The 26,089-nt window shown below is 42.4% G+C and overlaps 2 protein-coding genes across 5 annotated transcripts in view; one reads left to right on the top strand and one right to left on the bottom strand.

Moving 5' to 3' along the window:
* Positions 1-949, top strand: part of Poc5 (POC5 centriolar protein) — a 38,399-nt gene extending 37,450 nt beyond the window's left edge. For both annotated transcript variants that reach the window (XM_090331848.1, XM_090331849.1), the window contains one exon: positions 628-949. In XM_090331848.1, coding sequence (XP_090187974.1) covers positions 628-768 — 141 coding nt within the window. In that variant the 3' untranslated portion in view covers positions 769-949. The remainder of the gene's footprint in view (positions 1-627) is intronic.
* Positions 950-1,967: 1,018 nt separating this feature from the next.
* The window catches only part of Ankdd1b (ankyrin repeat and death domain containing 1B), a 51,795-nt gene continuing 27,673 nt past the window's right edge, over positions 1,968-26,089 (bottom strand). Inside the window, exons 8-15 of one of the 3 annotated variants that reach the window (XM_090331135.1) lie at positions 24,957-25,055; positions 16,984-17,082; positions 15,120-15,218; positions 10,933-11,031; positions 6,778-6,873; positions 5,415-5,616; positions 3,233-3,364; positions 1,968-2,479 (exon numbers count right to left, since the gene is read on the bottom strand). In XM_090331135.1, the coding sequence (XP_090187261.1) occupies positions 2,418-2,479; positions 3,233-3,364; positions 5,415-5,616; positions 6,778-6,873; positions 10,933-11,031; positions 15,120-15,218; positions 16,984-17,082; positions 24,957-25,055 (888 nt within the window). In that variant the 3' untranslated portion in view covers positions 1,968-2,417. The remainder of the gene's footprint in view (positions 2,480-3,232; positions 3,365-5,414; positions 5,617-6,777; positions 6,874-10,932; positions 11,032-15,119; positions 15,219-16,983; positions 17,083-24,956; positions 25,056-26,089) is intronic. The other 2 variants (XM_090331133.1, XM_090331134.1) reach the window with 2 other exon arrangements.

The following is a 26,089-nucleotide window of genomic DNA, read 5'->3' as shown; positions in this document are numbered from 1 at the left end:
CTGTGAAGAGATTGGTTTCAGAGAAACATTTCTTCTTCTGTCAAACAGCACAAAAAAAGAATTCAGTGTGCTGGTGGCCAAAATGGTAAAATATATAATGATTTAGAACAAACCCTTTGTACTTATGAACTAGCTGCTTGTATAACAGAGTTGATTAGAAAGAAACTTTTTCTACTTTTGACTTGTGCTCCTGGGTTTTTTGTTGTTGGTGGTTTTTCATCTTCTTCCCCTTTTATCAATACAATTGTCTGCATATTTCTAGTAGTTAAAAAAAATCCCATATGGTAAATAGAAAAACACATAGAAGCAGAAATAGGCAAAAATGCTTCTGTGGTTTGGAATAAGGACCACATTGAATCGTCAGTGCTTCCCGGTGTCTCCCAGAATTAGACACTCGGGTTAATGTGGGCTAGAGTGGAGAGCACCAGGTGGCAGAGGAGGGACACGCCCATCCCTGCTGTCTATTCAGTGTGGGTGCTGAACTCAGGTCCTGGGTTCATCCTGGACAAAGGCTTCATTGTCTGTTCATGGCTGTTTTACCCCACCTATTACTTCTGTCTACTAGATGCTTAATTTGTAGATAAACAGAATCTAAAGGGATTACTAAAGCAACTTTTGTCTTTTCAGCAAACTATTTCTCAAGCAGCTGCTGCGAAATATCCACGAACCATCCATCCTGAAGGTGCCCCAGCTGCCAGATCTCTTGGAAACAGATCAGCTCACACGCAGTCTCTGACACATGTTCAGTCCATAAAAGTGGTTGACTGAGGTGAACCTGTTCGCACACTGGCCCTCATCCCTCTAACTTTGTTCCATCTGCATTAGAACATCATGTTCATCTTGTCAAATTTACCTCTTTAGCAAGCTGTACCATCCTTTGTAACTATGTGTAGAAAATATTTTAATGTTATTTTTATTTAAACAATGCTTTTTTAAATTAAAATTTAAAAATAAACTTCATTTGTAAATATATTCAGCCTGTCACTGATTATATCATTGGATTTATAAATCCTGTTGTTTATGAAGTAGTTTCTAAAAGAGTCAGTTCCACTGTTACTGAGCCATAATTTACACAAAATTTTGACAAGGAATGTCACTAAAAATATTCTTTAAAAAACAGCCAGGCGTGGGGCCGGGAGTTTGGCCTAGTGGTTAAAGTGCTTGCCTAGCATGCATGAAGACCCGGGTTCGATTCCTCGGTACCACATACATAGAAAAAAGCCGGAAGTGGTGCTGAGGCTCAAGTGGTAGAGCTCTAGCCTTGAGAAAGTCCAAGGCCAGTGTTCAGGCCCTGAGCTCAAGCCCAGGACTGGCAAACAAAAAACAAAAAACAGCCAGGCGTGGTAGCTCATGCCTGTGATCCTAGCTGCTCAGGAGAAAGATCTGAGGATAAAGATTCAAAGCCAGCCCAGGCACAAAAGAACCTGAGACTCTTATCTCTAATTGACTTCTAGAAAACTGGAAGTAGAGCTTGGAAGTGGAGCTTGGCTCGAGGGTAGTGAGGTAGCCTTGAGCTGAATTGCTCAGGGATAATACCCAAACCCAGGGTTAAGGTGGTAGCCTTGAGCTGAAGAGCTCAGGGACAGTACCCAGGCCAAGTTCAAGCTCCATGAACCACCAAAAAGAAAAACCTAATAAAAAGCAAACGAAGATACTTTTAAGCCAGGCATGGTGGTGCATGCCTATAATCCCAGTACTTGGAAGATGTGAGGCCAGCTTGGGCTATATTGTGAGACCCTAAGGGAAAGTGGAAAAACATGAAAGGAAGAGGAGGAAGGAATAAAAGAGAAGTAGGAAGAGGAAAACTAAGATATTTTTACTTTTAAATGATAAAGACATTAACATTAAAGACATTAAAATAAAGGTTTTCAATATTAGCACCAAAATAAAGTTCTAGAAGCATCAATAGGGATTCACCTGTTAGAATGATATATGCCTCTGGTGTTCTTCCTCACCTTGTTTGAAACCAGCATCCAGCTACATTGTCCTCTCTGAACTGACACTGGCCCAGCAGACCTGCTGGGACTGGACAGAAACTTTTCAGTGGCTGCTCAATACAAAGAAGTCATCTGGGCAGAATTAGCTTAGGAACAAAAGAACTTAAGGCTCCCCCACGAATGTGTGGTTGGCTGATTGTTCTCAGGCCACTTTCAGTGTCATCTGTCTCATAAGACCATCTATTTCCCTGCTTGTTCACATTTATGCTTATGGACACACAGAGTAAGTCTGTTCTAAGCAATGTGCCAGGACCTTCAGTCATGAGAAACAGAGAAGCCACCACTTAACAAGCCAAATTATGAGTATTTATTGGACAGCTGGAGAACTACTAGTGGTCTCTGAATGAAATTCATGGCACAAGTGGGATTGAAGTTGAACAAACCGGAAGTGAAACATTTAAAGACATCTCTTTTGGGCATTTAGGAAACCATACATTTCTTGGAGCTAGAGTCAGGTGTGCTCTTGAATTGTCGAATCTTTTCTGGAAAAAAAAAAAATAGGATACTAAGTATGATGAGTAGCTAATATTTTTAAAGAAATACTACGGGTTAGACAATACTGCTCAATCCCATGACAGCCCTTTGATGTAGAGGGGTTTATTGCCTTCCCTCATTAATAGATAGGAACTCTGATATGGTGAGGAACCAAAACTTATAGAAGATCATACAGAAATGATACAGTCCTGCTCTGGAGCACAAACTCCACCACTCCCTGGTCTTTTCCTGCAGAGGCAAGAATAAATATAATGATGAGGAAAGCCCAGTTCTCAGAGGATAATGTCCTGGGGAGGTAAGGTATCATCCGTGAACTACTTATACTTGAAACTATACTGAACCAGTGGCTAGATTCACTTATTTATGCCTCAAATTCAGGCACAACTGCTTCTATAAAATAATGTTTACTGTTCCCATATGTCACTTCAGATGGGGTCATTCTATAAGATCTGTAATATCAACTACTGATAATTTGGGGGATGGTTGAACTTGGGGTCTTATACTTAAGCCATTCCATCAGCCCCTATTGTTAGATTTGTGCAGAGTGGTTGTGTGTGTGTGTGTGTGTTTTACCACGGGGCTAACACAGGACCATTGTAAGCTGGGACATTTACCAAAGGAGAAACCATTGGCCGTGTATGAGTCCTTGGCAGTGCTTGCCATTCCAAGCCTGTTTTGTCAACTGTCCCCCATTTTTTTACGAACAGAGAGAGATTCTGTCTGGGGGAACTGTGACTCACCTGCTAGTTCAGGGAAACCTGCACGCACCAGCTCTTCATACAGATGTTTTGCCGGGGAGGACTGTGTCATCAGGGCCCCATGCAGCCAGATGAGCAGAGCCCTGTGGCCATGCTCACGGAAGCTCTGCTTTCCTGTGCCAGTGACAAGAGGTCTCATGAAAGACCAAAGAGACCTTGATTTTAAGTTTCCTCCACCCCACTAGCTGCACATGCAATCCTCCCCTGACAGCTGTCAGACCAGGAACCCAGAGCTGCAGAAAAGCCTTCAGTTCTGGCCTGCTGCTGCTTTCTGATGGCCAGTGTCTGGATTTCTGGGGTCTTCGTTTATAACTCCTATGCCTGCATATACCTAAAGAAGCATTTATGGAACTAAGCCCCTGCCAGGTCTATAGGTGGTGATGGCAGTTTGAATGTGAGGCACTTTGGGCGATGGGAGGACAGCTGCTGTGCTCAAGAGCATCGCATCTCCTGCTCCAAGTGTGTAAGTCACTAGGCATCTCATTAAAATGCAGGTCCTGAGTCAGACTTTCTGCAACAACATTCTGTGCTGTCCAAGTCCCCTGTGTCCAGAAACCGCTCTTAGGAAAGTCTGAAACTCAGATGGGATTTCTCATTCTGTGACTTGGCTTCAGACAAACCCTTGACACCACTTCCAGCTTTTTCTGTGTAAGTAGTACTGGAGAATAGAGCCCAGGGCTTCATGCATACTAGGCAAACTAATATTTTTTATGTATTATTTGAGTTTTTGCTGTGCTGGAGACAGATCCCAGGGTCTTCCATGTGATGCAGGCTTTCTAGCCCTGAGCTGCACTTCTAGGCTTACTTCTAAAGATTTGACTAATCTACTTTTAAATCTTCCTTATCTAGTGGGGAAGTATTTAAGACAAGAGGGATTTCTAAAAGACAACTCAATTTTTTGAGGGCATCACAGAACACCCCAGGCCTAATTAATTACAAAGGAAAAATCTTAACAAAATGACAAAGAAGAAATCTTTTTATTTTCTTTTTAAAGATAAACAGAGAAAGTTTATTTGAATGTGAAAGGAAAGCCTTAAAAGGAAGAGATGGCCTCCAAAAAGGAGTTCTCAGGAATATTTACTGGAACTAATCTTTAATATTTTTAGCATATCACTTCATAGTTCCTATGAAGATGTACCCTTAAATTTAGCCATGCAAAGAAGAGTCCCATGGTTTGCTTGTGTGTAGTGTGTATGCCCACAGGTTTGTGATCCCACCATCTAACTCCCACCAGCTGTGCTATCTTATCCACAGACCCAAAGCAACAGAGCAACTGTGAACAAAAGCCAGAGTAGACCTTTTCACCTTGTAAACCAATTACCTCAGACGCTGTGTTACAGTGCCAGTTTACTAATCCCTACAGAAATCCAAATGATAATTTAAAAAAAAACTACATAAAATTCATGAATATAAAGACATAAATTATCACAGTTTTAGATTTGTGGTCCTTCTATTCCTTCTTTCCTGAATGGTGTGCTGACTGGATGGAAGAGGATCGAGGTTCAAGCTGGCTCCAGGGATGAATGTGAAACCCTAACTAAAATAATAATAAATAATAAGTATCACCAAAACTAAAAGAGGGGACTGGGAGCCCTTTGTAAAGGCTGGGAGCACAGGGATACCAACAGGAGTGGGGAGGCTCAGCAAACAGGGTGATGGGGAATGAATAGGGTCCAACCGGTTTGTTTGCATGTATGGGAATACAGGAATGATGCCTGCTGAAATTGGGGAAGTGGGGGAGAGGGATCAAGGGGCTGAGCTGGCAGGGATTCATTGTTTACCTGGCTACTAATGTCTCGATGAAATCCCTTTGTACAATTAATAAATGACAGTTAAAAAAAAAAAAGATTCAAGGGACACCAGAAATGGGACTGGCTTCCCAGTGGCAGGCCAACTATTCACAGGCTTGATGACATGATGCCATCCAGCTAGGAACCTTGGTTTCTTGTGAGACCTATACTTGTCATCTCCTATGCTTCAGTAAAAGGAGTCACCCCTCTACACACACAGCTTACTGCCTCTCTCAAGAATGTAAGCTCTGCATACTTACCAACCACGTCTGTCTGTCCCTCTCCCACCTCCTGAGGTGATGATGTGGAGTCAGGAACTGGCTGGGAAGAGGGAGGGTGCTATCCCTGCACTGGCTGATCTGGCCCATGCTCACCTGACCACTGGGCCTCAATGGCTCTGATCTGGTCATCTGTAAAGCTCCACAAGCGGGCCAACCTCTGCCATTCGTTAACATGCAACTGCCGGTAAGCCAAGTTCCAGAGAAGCGTGCGGATGTGTCTGGTCTCCAGGCTGTGGTCTTGCTTGAATGTCAAAGTGAAGCCTGCTGAGGGCTTCCTCATGCTCTCCTCATTCACCTACATTGAAAAGCTATTTCAGGCAAGATCACTTATTTCAGAGTTGGTATGTGTTCCACATATAATTGCTAAGTGTTATCTATCCTGGGTCATTTTTTTTTTGATCATCCAAAATAGAAAACTATGTCTTGAAATTAGAAAAAGAAAAAGGTGGAATAGAGGCTGAACATGGTGATTCACACCTGCTGTTATGCAGACAGGAAGATCTTGAGGCTAAGGCCAGCCCAGACAGTTAATGAGATTATCTTAAAAAACAAAAATATAGAGAGAGGAGGGAGAGGAAAGTGGGGGTAGAGGGAGAGGGTGAGGAAGAGGGAAAGAGGAAGGGAGGGTGAAAAGAGGGAAGGGGAAAAGGAACAATTAAAGTAGGAGGGAGGGGAGGGGAGGTTCACAGCATGTTCACACTGCTTTCGGACACACTTTTCAGGATTGTGAGGAAGACACTGACAATAAATGCTATTGCTTTGAGGATGTTGAAGAAGAGTCCCAGAATTGACAGAGCAGCAGTTCAGGCCTGGGGGCAAGACCTGCATTCTGGGGGAAAGACATGGGCCAGAGGTATATCCATGCAGCCCAAGCAGGAGACAACACATCCGACAAATGAAGGCTGCCGGGTAAGGACATCCTGTCGTCTGGTTAGGGCCTCATGCCTGCCAGAGGCCCAGACTTCAGTGTGGAAGGGGAGGGCAGTCAACTGAGAAGCTGTGTGAGAACCAAAAACGAAGGAAAGGCAAAGAATGGACCTAAAGACAGGGCTTTTGTGTTCCTGAATGAGTAGAGTTTCATGACTGTCACAAAACACTTGAGTATCACCCAGCCCCTAGGAGCAGGATGAAAACTATAGACACAACAGGAGTATCTTTTGACTCTCCAGAACTTTCTAGAAGAGACTGTGGCCAGAGACCTAGGAGCAGACCCCCACAGGCTGCCATACTAGGCCTGCTGGCCTAGGCCACCTGGGCTGCTGGGCCCATTGGAGCCACCACCCACCATCAGTTCTGCTGCTGATGCCAACAGAGGCACAGGGGAGAAGTAGCAGAAGTGAGGGGAAGAGGGCCAGTTACCAATACTAACCAGCAGAGAGTTGTCTAGGTACCCCAATGCCCAGGAAGGCAGGGGATGCCAGAAGAGTCATGGCTGTGCCACACAGGCCTTCCTTACCTCTCTCCAGGCGTAGTACCTCTCAGCTTTAATGATCATGTCCACCACAAGGCTGTGGTTGCTCCTGGAGGCCACAGCCAGGGCAGTCCTTCCTTGCTGAAAATTTTAAAGGAAAATAAATGCTATGATTAAAGTCTGATGGTATGGCCTGGTAGTCAGGAAGTCCAGTTTGGGAACAAGGAGCCTAGGTTCAGATCCTGATCCCACCACTTCCTTGTTGAGTGAACTTGGGCCAGTCCTACATTTCAGCTGCACCCAGGGCTAATATATATAAAATCCTTAGGGGATTGGGGATTTAGCTCAGTGGAAGAGCCCCTGCCTGGCAGGTGCAAGGCCGTGAGTTCTGTCCTCAGCTCTGGGACATGTACCACCCTAACATAGTCTATCCTCCCTTGCAATTGTGTATATGACCTATGTTATGGCCAATGCTGTATAAATGAAAGAGCACAGTAACTTCTGGGAAGTATGTTCATAGAGAAGAGAAATTAGTCACTGATGGCTCATGCCTTTAATCCTGGCTACTCAGAAGGCTGAGATGGGGAGGACTGTGGTTTGAAGATAGACTATGCAAAAAGTTCATGAGAGCCCCTTCTTGACCAATAGCTGGACATGGTTATGTATACCTATAATCCTAGCTTTGTGGGAAGCATAAAATAGGTAGGACACAATGCAAGCACATGACAGGAAGGAAGGAAGACCCTATCTCAACAGTAATCAGTACCACACATCCTCTCCTAGCAGAGGATTACAACAGTTCAAAACCTATGTACATAAGGTCATACAGGATGAGACTAAATGAAATGAATTCTAGGATATGGAAACAAGAGCTTTATCTTGTGTGACTGTTGTTCTTAATATACTATGTTATTTCTCTTCTCTTCTCTTTTTTTGCCCTTATGATTAACCTCATGTTGGTACTGTATCGGACTTTGTTACCTGGTATATTGTATATATATTTATTTATTTGAAATAGGGAAGGGAAGGGGGGAAATAAGATGATTGGGGTGGAGGGAAATGGGCACAAAAACATGAGAAGGGGTATCAATGTGAGAGAAGTAATGTACCTACTACCTGACAAATGTAACTGTAACCCCTCTATACATTATCCTCATAATAAAATTTTTAGAGAAAGAATAGTACCAAAAACAAACAAAAAAATCCCAGAGGGTGGCTGGCAGTACATCACCTGCCAAATAGGGCCTGAGTTCAAGGCCTAGTATCAGAGAGAATGAGGGAAGGGAGGATTTTTGCTTCCTAAATGGAATGCTGTCAGGATGGCAGGAGCTTGAGCTACTTTAGATCAGGAAGTAGAGGAAGAGCTTGGTCTTATTGTTAACAGTATACAGTATCAGTAATGACAGCAAACTTAACTTATGGCATCAAATTCAGCTCACAAGACAACTCTCTTCAACTATAACATTCTGACTCTTACTGAGGGCAAAATATTCCACTCTTAACCAAATGGGATGAGTAAAAAGGCCTGTCCTGGGCATAATAGTGTCCTTTACAAATTACAAAGGGGGGCATCTTTCTCAGGACACAGAGAGCTCAAAGCAAGGCACATAGTTTTGCACAGAGTATCCCCTCAGCTATACACAGTTTACAAACTTGCATGTCTCAACATCTTTCCCTGAAAAAGGATAACTCTTATTTGCTTTTCAAATGGGCTATAAAGAGTCCTGAAAATAAAGCTGGGCAGTGGTAGTCCATGCCTGTAAGCCTACCTACTCAGGAGGGTGAGATCTACGGATTGTGGTTCAAAGTTAGCCCAGGCAGGAAAGTCTATGAACCTCTTATCTCCAATTAACTACCAGAAAACTGGAAATGTTGCTCTGTCACAAAATGATAGAGCACTAACCTTGAGCAAAAAATCTCAGGGACAGTGCCCAGGCCCTGAGTTCAAGCCTCCACAACATATTTAAAAAAGAAAAAAGAAAAGAAAAAGAAAAAGAAAAGATAATTCAAATTAATGGTTAGGAAAAGATAAATAAATAAAAGCAATTCCAAACTTTGCTCAGATGCTATAAACTTGTGTTTTGAATCCAACCAATCCAGCTTATCTCAATAACTCTCTTACACTGTGGCTACTGGCCTCAAGTCCAATTCCCACTCACAAATGATTCATGATTGGTCCAGGCACTAAGACCCAGGTGAGCTGGAAAGTTGAAGCTGAAAGTAATCAGTCTCTAATCAAGAGACAGTAATGAAATTAGGAAGAGCTGCATTTTACAGGCACTTAGCAAGCCTCTAATTGCACATGTCTAAACTCTGGCTTGTAAAGCCATTTGAATCACCATAATTAGCCTATTTTGGGAAGGCAGCATCAGAACGCCAGAGGTTTCAAGCTCATTAGAAAATATCCCTAGGAAGTGCAGCAGGAAAGGAAGGTACAATGCTTCCACCCTTGAGGAAGAAGGGGGAATGGAGGCCACCTGGTCCCAGAAGAGGCTCTAGGAAAGTCTAACTTACACCAAACCTTCAAGGAGCTGTCTGTGTCTGTCCTAGAAACACATCTTCAGCTAAAAAAAAAGTTAAGTGGAATAGATAGAAAAGGTAGCTTATTCAGTAGTTAAATATGCACTGGGTGTCAGCTCTGTTCTGGACCCTGAAAGAAGAAGACAAAATAAACTGTAGCAAGTTGTACCCTAGGGGCTGCTAACCCTGCCTGGCCTTTTGTTCTGAAAAGAAAAGAAAAGAAAAGAAAAGAAAAGAAAGAAAGAAAGAAAGAAAAAGGATGTAGTAATATGGACAGAGAGACCCGGATGTACATCTTCACCAGCTGCAGTTTCTGCCAGCCCATGAATTTCTACTCCATAAAATCGCTGTGCAGCCATTAGATGTGAATGAAGGTGTAGAATGAGGCACTTGCAGAATAATGCCCCGGAAAATACTAACAGTAAATATTAAATTTAACTAACCATCTGGGATGGGAATTGAGGGTATGGCCCTGTTTTTCTTCCTTGTGCTTTTCTATGTTTCATTGTCCACAATGTCTCTGTATTACTTTATTGTTTTATTGTTACTATAAAGGTGATATACAGAGTAGTTGCAGTTTCATAAGTCAGATTTTGAGTACATTTCTTTCTTTCTCTTTTTTTTTTTCTTTTTTTTTTTTTGCCAGTCCTGGGGCTTGAACTCAGGGCCTGAGCACTGTCCTTGGGCTTTTTCAAGGCTAGAGCTTTAGAAGGCCACTTCTGGCTTTTCTATGTATGTGGTACCAAGGAATGGAATCCAGGGCTTCATGCATGCTAGGCAAGTACTCTACCACTAGGCCACACTCTCAGTCCCCTCAGTACATTGCTTTCTGGATAATGTCACTCCTTTCTTTGCTATCTCCTGTGTAACTTTTATGATTAAAAAAAAATGCAATACCTACTGGGCACCAATGGTTGACATTTGTCATCGTAGATACTCAAAGCTGAGATCCGAGGACCATGATTCCAAGTCAGCCCCCATAAGAAAGCCCTGAGCCTCTTATCTCCAATTAACCTTCAAAGAACCGGAAATAGAGCAATAGCTCAAGTGGTAGAGTGCTAGCCTTGAGCCAAAACAAGCTCAGGACAACACTCAGGCCCTGAGTTCAATCCCCAGAACCAGCACAAAGAAACAAAAACCAACAGCCTTAATAGAAAACATAAACTATGGTAGCACTATTTCTGATTGTACACGTGTAAAATGGGAGATCCTGAAGAATAACATAAATCAGGAAGTGCTTTGCTATAGGATTCTGGGGGTCCCCCAGCAAGGAACCCTACAAGGGCCTTGCAAAGCCTAAGCTTGGGGTACAGCTGAGTAGAGGAGCCACTGCTGCAAGGCCCTTGCTTCCCTCTCCTAAATGGTTAAGTGGTAAATGCCGGTCAGGTGCAGAACCTCACATGCCTGTCATTCCACTTTTGCAGGAGACAGAAATAGGAGGATCTTAGTCTAAGCAGCTGAGAGCCTATTTAAAAAACAACAGACCAGAGAGCATGAGGCTCTGAGTTCGAATGTGCAGGACCCCCAAATCTCAACATGAACTGACATGTGTCTCTGACTGGGAAGACACAAGTCTCTAGTTGGTGACCATTTCCCCAAGGGAAATGCTACTGCTCACACACACCCACAGGGAGGGCTTAGCTGCCAGCTCAGTGACCAGATTGAAGTGCGTGCAGTTACCTTGTTGGTAAGCTTCAGGTCACAGCCTGCCTGCAGCAGAGCCTCCACTGCCTCCACGTGTCCAAGGTCTGCAGCTATGTGCAGAGGGGTCTGCTGCTTCTGCCATGACAAGATTTGCAGGTGTAACTGCAGCCAGGAAGAAGGCAGGCATCTTTCATAGAGACAAGGGGAAGTAGAGCTGTGCAGGAGAGGCTTAAGGGAAAATGGATAGTATTGTATTTTTCACATGACTACAGGGGACAGTCCTTCCATATTGTTTGTAATGGTGAAAGTGATTTGTCTAACAGAAACATATTAGATAAATTATGGTATAGCCCTATGTTGGAATAGTAGGTACCCATGAAGAACCATTTCAGAGCTGTGGTCACACTCAAGAGTGTAAGGAAGCTAGATGATCAGTGCAGCCCAAAAGTTCAAGTACAGCCTGGGAAACATAGTGAGACACTCTCTCTGCCTCTCCCTCTCCCTCTCTCTGTCTCTCTCTCTGTCTCTCTCTCTGTCTCTCTCTCTGTCTCTCTGTCTCTCTCTGTCTCTCTCTGTCTGTCTCTCTCTCTCTCTCTCTCTCTCTCTCTCTCTCTCTCTCTCTCTCTCTCACACACACACACACACACACACACACACACACACACTCTCACACACATACACACTCTTAAAATATGAGGTAGGTATAGTAGTCAGTCACAGAAAGTAAAGGTGGTTTCCAGGGTTTAGGGAGAAAGAAACGGGAGTTGATTGGTGGGTCTGGAGTCCCAGGATGAAGTGATAAACACCTAAGACCAGCTTGGGCAAAAAAAGGCAGTGAGACTTCATTCTAATAAACAAAGCCAGACATAGTAGTCCATGCCTATAATCTCAGCTATGAAGAAAAAATAGGTGGAAAGATAGTGCTCTGAGATTAAACCAAAGGAAAAAATGTGTGATCCTACTTGAAAAATAACTAAAGCAACATAGATTAGAAGCATGGCTCAAGTGGTCGAGCACCTGCCTAACTAGTATTAGGCACTGAGTTCAAGACAATATTACAAAAAAATGAAAACAAAATATTTTTAAAGTTCTGAAGATAGATATGGGGTAAACAAATAACTAATACCTCAACAATGTACACTTAAAAGATGTACATTGGTAACTTTTGAGTAATATGTATTTGCCATAATAAAAATCATTTCAAAGATAGATTTGCAATATAATTTTTGAATCAACCCTATAACAAATCTTAATTTAGGGGATATAGATTTAAAGCTGGGCATAGTGACTCACACCTGTAATCCCAACTATTTAGGAAGGTCATGATTTCAGGGCCATACTGGTCAAAGTCAGTGAGATTCTGTTTCAAAACCAAAATAAAAACAAAGCTGTGCTGGGAACATGGTTAAACGGAAGAGTACTTGCCTGGTATGGGAGAGGCCCATGTCAATCTCCACTACCACAAAAACAAAAAAGTATACATCAGGACAGAGAAGAAAATACTTCACATTAAAAATGGGCATGTCTAGGGGCCAGGAGTTTGGCCTAGTGGTAGGGTGCTTGCTTAGCATGCATGAAGACCCGGGTTCAATTCCTCAGTACAACATACATAGAAAAGGCCAGAAGTGGTGCTGTGGCGCAAGTGGTAGAGTACTAGCCTTGAGAAAGGCCAATGACAGAGCTCAGGCACTGAGTTCAAGCCCCAGGACTGGCAAAAAAAAAAAATAATTAACATGGGCATGTCTAGATGGGGTGGTAGCTGAGGTTGATTTTATTACCTTCTTGATGCTTTTCTCTGTTTTCTAAATTTTCGACGTTGTAATATATTAAAGAATATAAGACTTGGGGGAGCCAGGCAAACTCTCTACCATCTGAGTCACACATCCCAGGCCAATGTCTAGTTTTCATTTTGTTTAATTTGTGAATGCCAGTCCTGAGGCTTCAGCTCAGAACTTGGATACTGTCCTAAGCTTTTTTGCTCAAGGCAGGCACTCTACCACTTAAGCCAGTCCAGCTTTTCAATAGTGAATTGGAGGTGAAAGTTTCGCGGGCTTTTCTGCCCCAGCTGACTTCAAACTATGGTCCTCAGGAGTTGGGGAATTAGCTCAGTGGATTTAGCTGAGTTCAGTCCACAGCTCTGAAAACAAAACAGAACCCCTATGATGCTCAGATTGCAGCCTCTTGAGCAGCAATCCTCTCCTATTTAACAGAGTCAACCTTTTGCTGCCAGAAGATGAGTGTTTCAAGAGAAATGCAAAAAGTCACAAGAAAATTATTTATCCCATCCTCCTGTTGAATGTTGTTGTAAATATATTTATCAAACATCATAGTAGAAAGGAACTCTGGATGTTGTTTAGCTCATCCCCTTCACCAGAAAGAGGGTGCAGTTTCCCCAAGGTCACACAGCCACCCACAGCCAGAAGGCCAGTGTTCTTCTCACCTGTTTGCTGAGGGTTTCAAGAAACCACTCATTAAAGATTCACCAGCAGATGGCAATATGCTCCTCTCACGCTCATCTCTCTAGACATCACCCTTAACCTGACAAATCCACTCAGGATCTGTCTCTCTACCAATTCAGAAAAACAAGCACAAGCTCTTCTGAAGATTGTGCAAACATCATAAAATAAAGATCTCCCCACAAAATCAAATCCCAACGTTGGCCAAGATTCGTAGGTGTAAGGTGTGTTTTGTTAAGTCAACGGCTTTGTGGAGTTTGAGGCCCTAACAGGTCAGCAGTACTAATGTTCCTTTAAATTGCCCTGCAAGCTTCACATTGGCACATGCATTCCAGATGGCAGCTGCTGTCATTGATGACCTTTGTGCATGCTCCTTGACTTCCCACTACATGGCAGGCCAATTTTAACCTAAGGCAGGTGCCTACGTGGCTTTACAACCTTCACCAAGCTGCTTGCTTTTGCAGCAACTCATTGTTTATTTCTATTTCTAATGTAGCATTCAAACAATTTCAAAATCTCATCTTGACAATACTGCTAAAGTAAGAAGACAAAAAACATGCCAAAATGTTAACACTTATCTTTCTCCAATAGGGACTACCACTACTTTTTTTTTAAGCACACATATGTGTTCTATTTTATATAAACACTCAACTTATAAAATGTGGCTTTTCTTATTTTAAAGGCTCACACCCAAAAAGTTTACAATGATGAAGTGTTCTGTAACTGGACAGCTAACTTGATGTGCACACTCCATGCTGGAAAACCACATGAGCACCAGGCTCTGATTGTGTACATAGGGATGAATTTGCTCCGTAGGACACATTCAGGGCATTAACATAGCTGAATAAATAAATGCCCTAATAAGAGATGCCCCTTACCCTCTAGCTTTGGGGCTTTTAGTAAAAGACTCAAGGATGCAAGATGTCCTAGATGAGCAGGGCGACAGGTGAAGGTAAGTTTTCATGCTGGTCAGGGCAAAACTGAACCCTGAAGCTGCAGTCAAAAGGCTACAGAGAATTGAGGAAAGGGAGGCCACACTGAAGGTGAATAAGATAGGAACCAACAGAGCTACTGCTCACAGGTTTCAACATGGACAGCACAGCTGGGGCTTCTCTGAAGCTCAGAGTCCCACAGGCCCTATTTGGCTTCAGCCCCAGGAAAGGCTCCTTTTCCCACTTCTAGTTTCCCGAGGAAGAAGGCCGCAGTGGGTGGGGAGGGTGGCCTGATCTCAGCCCTCCCCTTTTGTATTCCACTTTCTATTTTCATCCAGCCTCCGATTGCTTTATGGGGCATTTGATTCTGCTCCAGATGATTGGGCTCTGATGGATTTTTTTTTTTCCTTCTAATTCCAAGAGAGCTCTTTTGCCTTTGGGCACAGGAAAACTTGCTTAGTGCCTCTAATGTGGAAACAAAGCTTCCTTCTTATGGTGAAGGGCTCCCTGCCAGAGGCAGCATTTCACAGTGGAGGAGTGGCGTTTGATTTAAAGGGCCTTTGGTAATTTACCTCTGAGCTAGTGTTTATCAAAAAGTGCTAGCTGCCGCTGTTCCTGGTGAGTCTGATCACACCCTGGCTGAACTATAGGCATGCCTCTGCAAATGAGAAGAGGGATACTGCTTGGCAGTGGTGAGGAAGCTGCAGAGAGAAAAGATGGAAAAGACACACATGGTCTTCCCAGACACCTTGAACTTGATCAGAATCCCCCATAAATATGGACAGAGTTCCAACATGAAAAAACACACAGACCAGATTTAGTGGGCTCGTCTTACCTGATCAAAGATGTCTGTACCATGCTGTGCACCTAACAAGATGTTTATAACTGTGATGTTGTTGTGGATAACTGCTAAGTGAAGGGGGGATTCCTGAGGCTGCAGAAAGACAAATGTCAAATCTGAGTCATGTCATAGGATGCCATCCTCCAAATCACAGAGCATTTCAGCAGTATTAAAACTGCTCATTTGAAAATTGCAGGGGTGGTAGTCCACCCCTGTAATCTATCACTCAGTAGAGGCAAGGAGGAACTTTAGTTCTAGGCCAGACTGGGGTCCAATAATGAGGGCCCTATCTTAACAATGAAGGGGGAAAAAAAAAGCCCAACACAGTGATAGATGCATAGTAGGTGTTCGGCATTCATCTTCCAAAGCTGCCTCGAAAGTAAAGTACTAGCCAGCCATTAGTATTCCCCTCAGTCACTCTGGAACTATATTCTGAGCAGAGAACATGGACCCACCTCCAGCCTTTCTTCCAATGCCAAGTTTTCTCAGTGTTCTACCACTACTACGCTTCCAGTCCAACTTTCATCTCTTTTGGAGATGAAATCTTATGGACTTTTTGCCCTATGGGATCTCAGCTTACCCAGCAGTTAGAGCTACACGTATAAGCCACCAACTCCATGCTTTGTATATTTTTAGCACCTGCCTGGCAAGCCTAAGACCCTGTGTTCAAACCTGAGTACCCTGGATCTCAGGGCCTTACATATACTAAACAAGCACTCTCCTAGTGAGCTACCTCAGCCCTAGACTATTTTAAACACTCACTTAATTCACAGCTGTCCTGAGTCTAATCTCTAGAGTTAGCCCTTAAATCTCCACTTTATATATAAGGTCTTTGAAGGATCAGTAACCTCTCAAGGCCAGAGAACAGAGAAGAAGTAAAGACTAAGCTCATACCTCCCTGACTCCACTAGCTGCACCAGGCTCTTTCTCAGGACGGACAAAAGAGATACAGTAGGCTGGGAAGCATCCCCCCAGCACAAGGGGAACGAGGAGAGATGGAGCGGGTAGGAGAGTATGGCTGAGAAGGGGAAAAGAGCAGGTGTTGAATAGGGAAGTGGGTGTGGGCAGCCAGAGCATCACCCAATAACCACTTCCCAGGAAGCACCAAGTAGGAACAAAGAGAACTCATCCTTATCTCAAAGAAGTGATCGAGTCCTTGCCAAGCCCACCCGCCTTGCTGGGGCCTAGATCTTTCAGAGAAACAGGAAACATCCACTGGACTCAATGTGGTAAGTCAGAGCCAAATTTTCCTAACTTTTTTGCATGCTCCAAAAATGATCAGCTATGAGTCAAATTGCATGCCTCCTTCCAAGTTAGTACAGTAAATCATAATGACTCAGCAAGATCAGAGGAAATAATCCTCTCAGAAAAGCGATGAAAACACAATGCAGAACAGAGGGGCCCAGCACAAAGGATCTTTGTGAAGTCTACCAAAGCCAGTTCAAACTTCAAAACACCTAAATCAGGGTCAAGGCTTTCCTTGACAAAGAAAGCCAAGATCCTTCTGTGGTCATTCTTCATAGTTAGGTCAGGTTCATCATTTTTCCTGAGGCCTAAGAGGTTCCAGTAGAAGTCATGGCCCCTCCGGACATGTGAGAAAGTGTTATCATTGAAAATACAAATATTTAAGATGCAAAAGATTGTTACTTTGTTCAAGAACTTCAAGAACTTCACCCTTTAGGTTTTCTTTCTCAAGATTAAGAGGCTTACGTTCCAAAACAGTGAGCCAGCACTCCCTGAAAGAATCCCCCCGTTGTGAATCAAAGCCATCCTAGACATGCATCGTGGATGGCATCTCTGGGCACAGCCGGCCTCCTGGCGCCAGGACCAGATCTAGTGTTAACTGGAATAGACTCACTTCCATCCTCTGGTGCAGATCAATGTTCTCACTGAGAAGAAAGTTGACGAGGGACGCATGGCCATTCCGGGTTGCTATCTGCAAAACGTTGACATGGTGCTGCAAGAGACAGAGACAGAGGCAGCTGTAAGGGAGGAATCCCCATAACCAGCCAGCATGCTATCTGGTGTGTGTCACACAGTGAGAAAACAGAACAAAGAAACAGTTCAAACTTAAAAGAGAAAGTTCAGCATCTTTCCAATTCTTTGGGCCTCCAAAACAACTTCCACTACAGTGTCAGAGTCCTTGAAGATATAGGCGCCATGCACTCCATATGTTCCCCCCCAAATCTAGCAGCCCAGTGTGATGGTGGTGGAGGTAAGAGCTTTTGGGTGGAGCTAAGTTCATTGGAGTGGAGCCCTAGAGAATGAGATTCATGCCCTTAGAAGGCAAGGCCAGAAGTCTATCTTGTTTCCTTTCTGCCATATGAGGACAACAACTAGACTAGACTGGACTGTGAGGGAAGCAGGAAGCCAGCCCTTGTCACAAGCCCACCTGGTTAACACCCTCCTCACAGACTTCTCTACCCCCCTCCCAAATGAAGAGAAGTAAACGCTAGTTTTAGGGTAATTTCTTATAGCAGCTTAGACCTAAGACACTAAGTCCTTATGCCTCAGGTAAATATGAATTAAATCCCTGCTTTCTTGCTCCAAATTCCTTCCTTGAGCCAAAATAGGCTCAAGTTATTAGCCTCCAAAAGTGTCTCCATGGTTTCCTGCATGTCTCCGATGCTCTCTCTTCTCTGCTTTGACAGGGTGGCTTTTAGGGCTAGGTGAGGATTTGTCTTACCACCTTTTGTTCCAGTCCTCTCCTACTTCTCACCCACTCTGCTTCTGAGGTGTGCTGCTGCTCCCTGGTACTCCACGATCATCACTTAATGCCCAGGTTAGATGGCACCACACTCAATGGCACCGCCTTTTGATTAACCTTCAACCAGTGCAGAGTGGTCCCTTGAAATAGTACCCACCGCTGAACTCATTGCTGATTAATTAGAAGACTGCCTCAAAGTTCATGCACACAAGTAGAAAACTGCTTTCCCAAAGGGGAAGCTCATGCTCACCGCAACACGGCTTTGCCTTTCCATTCACAGATAGGTTTGTTACTTCACTCCCTTGAACTCGGGTGAACCCAAAATGACCAACACAATATGACAGAAGGGAGTGTGCCATTTCCAGACAGGGGCCAGAACTAACCTGGCAGCATCTGTTCTCTACCTCTTACAATGTTAACTCTTACAACACCTCCACCGAGAACCCAGCTGCCAGGCTTGAGCTAAGCTATACCCAGGGGCATGGTGTTGGCGCTCTTTTAAGATACACAGCTGAAGTTACCAGCCGATAGCTGGCATCAACTACCAGACATATGAGTAAGCTGTCTTGGACACTTCGCCTATCAGATAAGCCTTCCAGAACCAATATCTTGGCTATGATTGGGCTGTAATTATTACATAACAGACCCCAAATGAGAATCTCTCAGCTTGAGTCCAGTCAACCCACAGTGAAAGTTGCCAGAAATCTCTTTTGTTCAGTACAAATAAATCCAGAAAGGAGGGATCAATTGTATATACTTGATAATAAGAACTACTCACAAAAGCTATGTCAGGGCTGATGTGTGTGTGTGTGTGTGTGTGTGTGTGTGTGTGTGTGTGTGTGTGTGTGTGTGTGACTATGTGTGTGAAGTGGTAGAGTACCTGGAGAACAAATGCAACACATTGAATTCAAGACCTAATCTCTCTCTCTCTCTCTCTCTCTCTCTCTCTCTCTCTCTCTCTCTCTCTCTCTCTCTCACTCACACACACACACACACACACACACACACACACACAAATGATTTTAAAAAGCTTCTTGAAGAACCACAACCTTGCACAAAGGCCACTGCAACCTTACACACACACACACACACACACACACACACACACACACTACTTCTGCAATAACTTCTGCCCAACAACTGTTTGTTTAGCCATCATCCTTACAGTGGGAACAATGCTGTTTCGAAATATCTTAGGTAATCCTCTTCAATTTTGCTTTAAAAACGACCCCGGCCTCAACCTCCTGGGTATATACACAGTTGGCTATGACAAGCATAGTCTCATTACAGTGCTAAGTGATTCCAGATAAACTTCATCTTTACAAGCTCATTCTCTGTTCATTATTGATGTTGGCATCATAGAACCCTGAAGGCTAGCAACACTTGTTGTTTTCAGCCACTGAGCTTTGGGGTGGTTTGTTATGAAGCAATAGCTCACAGGAACAGACACTGACAGGAATGATATGCACTTCTCTGACCAGCAGAAACCTAGCCTGGGCTGATGGTAAACACCTGTAGGACCTGGCAGATGTGAGTTATCAAGCCTGGGTCTCTTGGCCTTCGTCTTCAAGAGCAGTCTAACCACCTGCATTTGTTTTCCTTTGCTGCTACCACAAACCTAGCAGCCTAATGCAAATGTATTTTTTTTCCAATTCTAGAAGTCAAGACGTCTGGAATGGGTCACTCTGGATCAAAAAAGAGAAAACAAGTGTTTGAAGGCCTGTGTTCCTTTCTGGGAGCTCTCAGGAGAATTGGTTTCCTTGCTTCTTTCAGTTTTCAGAAGCTACCTATCTTCTTTGGCTGATAGCTCTTTTTCTGTGTGTTGAAGGACAACAGTGGTAGGCTGCAGATACGGCTCAAGTGGTAGAGCTTCATTTGTGACATGGAAAGAGCTTAGGAAAGAAGGCCCTGAGTTTAAGATCTGGTAATGGTACACACACACACACACACACACACACACACACACACACACACACACACACAGAGATTAGCTGAGTCCTCAAATGCCTGGCCTCCTTACCTGCCTTCCTCTTTTTATTTAATTTTTTAATTATTGAGGTAATATATAGAGGGGTTACAGTTACATTCACCAGATAGTAGATGCATTACTTCTCACACATTGATACCCCTTCTTATGCTTTTGTCCCCATTTCCTTCCCCCCACCCCTCCCAGTCATCTTGTTTTCCCCCTTCCCTTTCCTATTTCAAATAAACATATACAATGTAGCAGGTAACAAAGTCAGATATAGTGACAATAAGAGATCAACAAAAGGGCAGTAAAGGAGAAAAGAAATAACATAGTACATTAAGAACAACAACCACTCAAGATAAAGCTCTTGTTTCCATATTCTAGAGACCCTTTCATTTAGTCTCATCCTATATGACCTTATGTACCTAGGTTTTGACCTATTGTGATCCTCTGCTAGGAGAGTCCTTGTCTTAGTACTAATTATTACAAATGAAGGAAACCATTGAGCCTATGTTCCTTTGGGTCTGGCTTACTTCACTTAATATGATTTTTCCAAATCTTTCCATTTCCTTACAAATGTGGCAATGTCATTCTTTCTGATGGCAGCACAGAATTCCATTGTGTATAAGTACCACATCTTGTTGATCCAGTCGTCTACCGAGGGGCAGCTGGGTTGGCTCCATGAACAGGTTCATAGTGAAGTGAACATCATTGTGCTAGTCTGCCTTCCTCTTTCACTTTAAGTAACATTTATGATCAGATTAAGGCCACACAGAGAACCTGAGAGAGTATCATTTGAAGATCAGCTGACTCGTAACTTTAATTCCATCTGAAATTCCCCTTTTCCGTATCACCTCACATGTTCTTAGGTTCCAGGGACCATGATGTGAACATCTCCAGGGGAAGGAATTTATTCTCTCTACTTCCCTCATCATTCTACCTCTTTTTTTCTTAACCTATAGTAATATTGAGAAGATAAATGAACTAGCAATTGGGTACTGTAATAATAAACATCACTTTATTCATTCTACAAAAAAAAATTCTTGCGGGCTGGGAGTTTAGCCTAGTGGTAGAGTGATTGCCTAGCTTGCACGAAGACCCAGGTTCGATTCCTTGGTACCACATACATAGAAAAAAAAAGCCAGAAATGTTGTGGCTCAAGCAGTAGAGCTCTAGCCTTGAAAAGACACAAGGACAGTGCCCAGGCCCTGAATTCAAAGCCCAGGACTGGCAAAAAATAATTCTTAAATAGTGATTATGAAATAGGCTCTCTAAGAAAGAGTTGTTGGACACATGATAAAGAAATCTAATATTAGTTCTCTAAAATCACATTTCAGTGAGGTAACCAATCAATTGACCCATAGATCAGTAAATCAGTAGCTTTAAAATAAATGTGGGATAGACTGTACTTGTCTTTAGATTATACAAACTAATTATAATTGCTATAACAAAAGACAAAATAATGTGTTTAGATGGCTACTTTCCATTAAGCAAGATCACCTTCTCAGATGAGTGTCATTCTGACTGGGATAAGACTGGTAAGATGAAACCCCCTGGGAAGACCTGAGAATGCCTCAAACAGAAAGAGATTTCTGAAGAACTCCAAAGAAGATCTGTACATTAGGAGTCACTGTGGATTCTGTACCATCCTCCTCCTTCAGAGATGATGCAGGCACTGTGTCCAGGCCCTCCAGACCATTTAAGATACAAAGAACTATATGAAAGCTAAAAATAATAACAATAGCAATAGCTGGTTCCAAGATAACCAAAAGAACAACCACAAAATTGAAGCGAATAAATATTTAATTGATAGGTTCAGACTTTATTGATTATTAAATGTAAGGTTCTAAAAATACCCATTCTATCTATAAACTATTTGGAGACATTTACCTCCTTAAAATTCCCATGTATGTACATACACCTGTAACAAATCAGAAGAAATTTTGTTAAGTAAAGTATATTTTAGCCAAATAATTGCTAAAGCAAAAATAAGACAGCCTTTTAGAGCAATTCAGAGCAAAACAACAAAAAAGAGGATTTAAGTGTGGGAGAATTTGAATGTATTTGATAAGATATGAGACAGGGCCTTCAGAAACATGAGTTTTTCTTAATGCCTATACAAGCCTTCACTGGATCCAGGCAGTTAATGAGGCCCCTTGGAGCCCCTGTTCCCCAAACTCTGGGCAGCCCTCTGTCCTGCACAAATGGGAGAAGCCTGCTATCAACAAAATCTATAATCTTACCCTAAATCCCTCATCAGAAATGACTCAACCATGTACCCTCTCAACTTGGTAAGACAAAGGACAAGCAAACACAAAGGCAAGTTCCTGGACACCGAAGAGATGAAACCTTTCATCATATGAATCAGCAAATGAAGCCTTTCTATGACTAGACACATCAGTCTGTTGCAGATATGAAGGCAAAGCAAACTTCAGCACCTCTGTGCTCATTGAACCATGCTGCTGGCATCTTGCTGCATGTTTCCTTGGGGTCTTCTCTGACTTAGGAATAAAGTGTGTCCTGTAATGGGGGCTACTTTTGATGATCTAGGGAGTATGCCATTCAACTCAGATGGTAAACTCTAGAAAAAGTATTACAAGTCAGATTTCTATTATAATAAAGTGCTTGAGGCAGGCCAGCTTATACAGAAGAGGATTATTGAGCTTATCCTTGTTGAAGTTGGAAGTCCAAACCTCACAAGCAGGCTCTTCCAAGTTTCTTCCACCCCCAGCCCTTCCAGCTGCATCCCATCACAAGGCAGGATCATGTGTTTTCCTCTGATACTCTCCCCCACCTTACACAGTCACCAGGATACAATCCTGGAGATCTCACCCTAATGACCTAATCTAATCACTTCCTAAACTCTTTTAAGCAGCATGGTTGGATTAAGTTTCTATCCATAATTCCATTAACATAAAATTTAGGATTAAACTGCAACAAGGCAACTGAAGCTCCATCATAAGAGTCAGAGCCTGCAGTCTCGGTCAAGTGAGGGAGAATGTGTGTCCCTGTTCTCATAAGCACAATCCTTATGACAGCCAGATAGCTATGTGCCCAAGTGAGGGAAGGAACAAAATCAGGGAGTGAAACTTAGAGCCTAGCTAACCAGGGAAGCCTTCCAGATGGAAAACTAGGGATGGGCACAACTGAAAAGCAGTATGGTTTGGCACTCCAAGTCTTGCGTGGCTCTGCAAATTCTTACTTTTGTGTTTGTCCCACTCATAACGTTGCAACTTCATGAGAAGCAATTTACTGTCTTCATTTTCTATTCTCTCCCAGGATCCTTGTCCATGTAGAGATCAACTCTAACATGATATCCGCATTTATATTATTATTTTTCAACCAATAGTTTTTCTTTTGTTTTGTGGGTTTTCTGGTTGTTGTTGTTTTATAGTACAGGGGTTTTGAACTCAGGGCCTTGTGCTTGCTAGGCAGGTGTTTTACTTGTGTCATGCCCATAGCCTTTTAATCAGGATTCTGTGATGAATATTTTTATACAATATATTTTAAGGTATTTATCATTTCAATGGCTACATAATGTTCTGAGAGATAGATACACCAAATGTTTATTTGGCCTTTTCCCACCATTGTACATACAGGTTGTATCTAATTTCTTTGGCTACTGATGGTAACTTCTTCATCTCCTTCATTAGCTAGCTTTTCTTTCCTTTTATATTGTCCCTTTATTATTATACTATATTTTCATGAGTGAAAAGAAAAACAAAGTCAGTTTCCAAAGGGTTGTACAGCTCTGTCCATTCTCACCAGCTGAATACACACACACACACACACACACACACACACACACACACACACACACATACACACACGCGCGCGCGCGCACACACACACATATTCTGTTTGAGGCTTTACTCTTGATTCTAGTGCTTAAGCTTATACTACCTTTTTTTGTTTGCCAGTCCTGTAGCTTGAACTCAGTGACTAGGCCCTGTCTTTCCTCAAGATTAGAGCTCTGCTATTTGAGCCACAGTACCACTTCTGGCTTTTTCTGTGTATGTGGTAATGAGGAATCACTCATTCATCATCATGCATTCTAGGCAAACACTCTACCACTAGGCAACACTCCCAGCCCTATTTTATACTTTTTTAAATAGAAATGTTTATGTATTGTACTGACATGAAGATCTCCAAAATATCAGCAATTAAAATAAGAATAAGGCATGAACAGTCTGTTATACAGCATGCCATCATCCATGTGGTATCTGTGTGCATATGAGGTCATAGTTAATCAAGTCATAGTTTCTGTGTGAACACATGGAGATTCCTGGGAAACTAAATAAACTATGACTAATGTTAGTTCTAAGGAATGATACTGAGATGAGGGTTGCAATGACACCATACCCTTAGTTATTATTCAAATTTAGTTATCATGAATCATTTTCATCACACTTTCATATTAAACAGAAAAAAAAATACACAAAAAGGTAACCCTCCTGAAAATGGGGCAATGGCTATGCTTAAAGTCCAGAATCATTCCTGAGTTTAAATCCTTATGCTGACACTAATGACTTACATGATGCTGGGTGAGTTTGTTCATTTCTCTAAATCACAGATTTCTGATCTAAAATAAAAGATACTACTAGCCTTGAAAGTTTCAACATTTTAGCACCATGACAAAATACAAAAGTATTCTATATTTAGAGGAAGGCATTGCCCTGTCTTCTTCAAACTTCAGGCTGACCACTTGAGCTTTCACACAGTAAACTTCAATTTTATTGTTACTTATTTTATATTTTTATTGGTATTATAAAGGTGACCTACAGAGGGGCATACGTCAGGGAATAAGTACATTTCTTTTTGGACACTTTTTTAAAGTATCTACTATACCATGTATAGGCAATTTGTGTACTAGTTGCTATGAAGAAATAAAGTAGAGTAATGATGTCTGTGTGAGAAGTACTTGTTCTTTTTGCAAGTATAACTTCCGATTCTTTCTCCCCTCAATAAATTGCATTTGACATGTTAATGGAAAATGTCAGAGGTAATGATTAACTCTTACCCAAAGCAAGGAGCATTTTAAAGACTCATTTCATTAAAAAAAAAAAAGTGAATGATCAATTGGCGTCCTGAATTCCCCAAGAGACTTCTAAGTGACCCTCCCACCATGTGAGTGAACCTGGCCCAAAGCACGTACTTTATTTGGCACATTTGCATCACTTCCTGCTGCCAGTAGCACTTTGCTGCATTCCTCATGACCTCCTTCAACAGCCAAAAAGAATGGTGTTTCTCCATTCTGACAAAAGGAAAAATAAGTGAAAATTAATAGCCTGTTGGCATGAAATGAAGTTGCTTTGAAAAACTGTGTGTTTTCTTGATATCTTTTGTGCATTACTTTTAATCATGGATAGCTTTATTTAGCATCTGTGTGCCAATATACACTGCCAAAAGTATAGGCTTTGGCAATAATCATACAACAACTAAAGGTTGCCATTAATGTTATCCTCATTTCACAGACAAGAAAATGAAACCTCAGTTGACAAATGTCAAAGCCCAGTACAAGTCCAGCTGTTTGGTTCAAAGCCTGTACATTTTACTCCATTATACTGCCTGCTTTCAGGCTCTCCATCCACTGTTCATATCTTTAATAATTATTAAACTCTGGAGCATTTGTTTTACAAATTGTTTCCTATAGGACACAGATCCTGCCCACAAGGTGGTTGGAAATAAGGAATTAAAATACAGCATGAAATATAAAACATTACAAGTGCATTTACACACCAAATATGTTGCATGTCACCTAAACAAATAACAATAATTATGTTGTTGTTTTTTTTTAAAGTGATCTCTAGGGCTGGGTGTTTAGCCTTGTGGTAGAGTGTTGCCTAGCACGCACAAAGACCCGGGTTTGATTCCTTGGTTACCATACATAGAAAAAAAGGCCAGAAATAGTGCTGTGGCTCAAGTGGTAGAGCTCTAACCTTGAGAAAACCCAAGGACAGTGCTCAGGCCCTGAGTTCAAGCCCAAGACTGACAAAAAAAGTGATTTCTAACAGGATGCTGATGGCTTACATTTATAATCCTAGCTACTCAAGAGGCTGAAATCTGAGAATCACAGTTCAAAGCCAGCTTGGGCACAAAAGTCCCTAAGACTCTATCTATAACTACTAGAAAACAGAAGTGGTGCTGTGGCTCAAAGTGGTAGAGCATTAGGTTTGAACTAAAGAGCTTAGGGTTAGTGCATAGGCCCAGAGTTCAAACCACATGACCAATAAAAAAATAATAGGGAAGGAAGGAAGGAAGGAGTGATCTCTAGTTTATAAAAACTGT

This window comes from Megascapheus bottae, chromosome 4 (genome assembly GCF_031878675.1).
Source record: "Megascapheus bottae isolate mThoBot1 chromosome 4, mThoBot2.hap1, whole genome shotgun sequence".
Taxonomy (NCBI): domain Eukaryota; kingdom Metazoa; phylum Chordata; class Mammalia; order Rodentia; family Geomyidae; genus Megascapheus; species Megascapheus bottae.
Note: the sequence above shows the minus strand (reverse complement) of the source record. Positions and strands in the feature narration are given on the sequence as shown.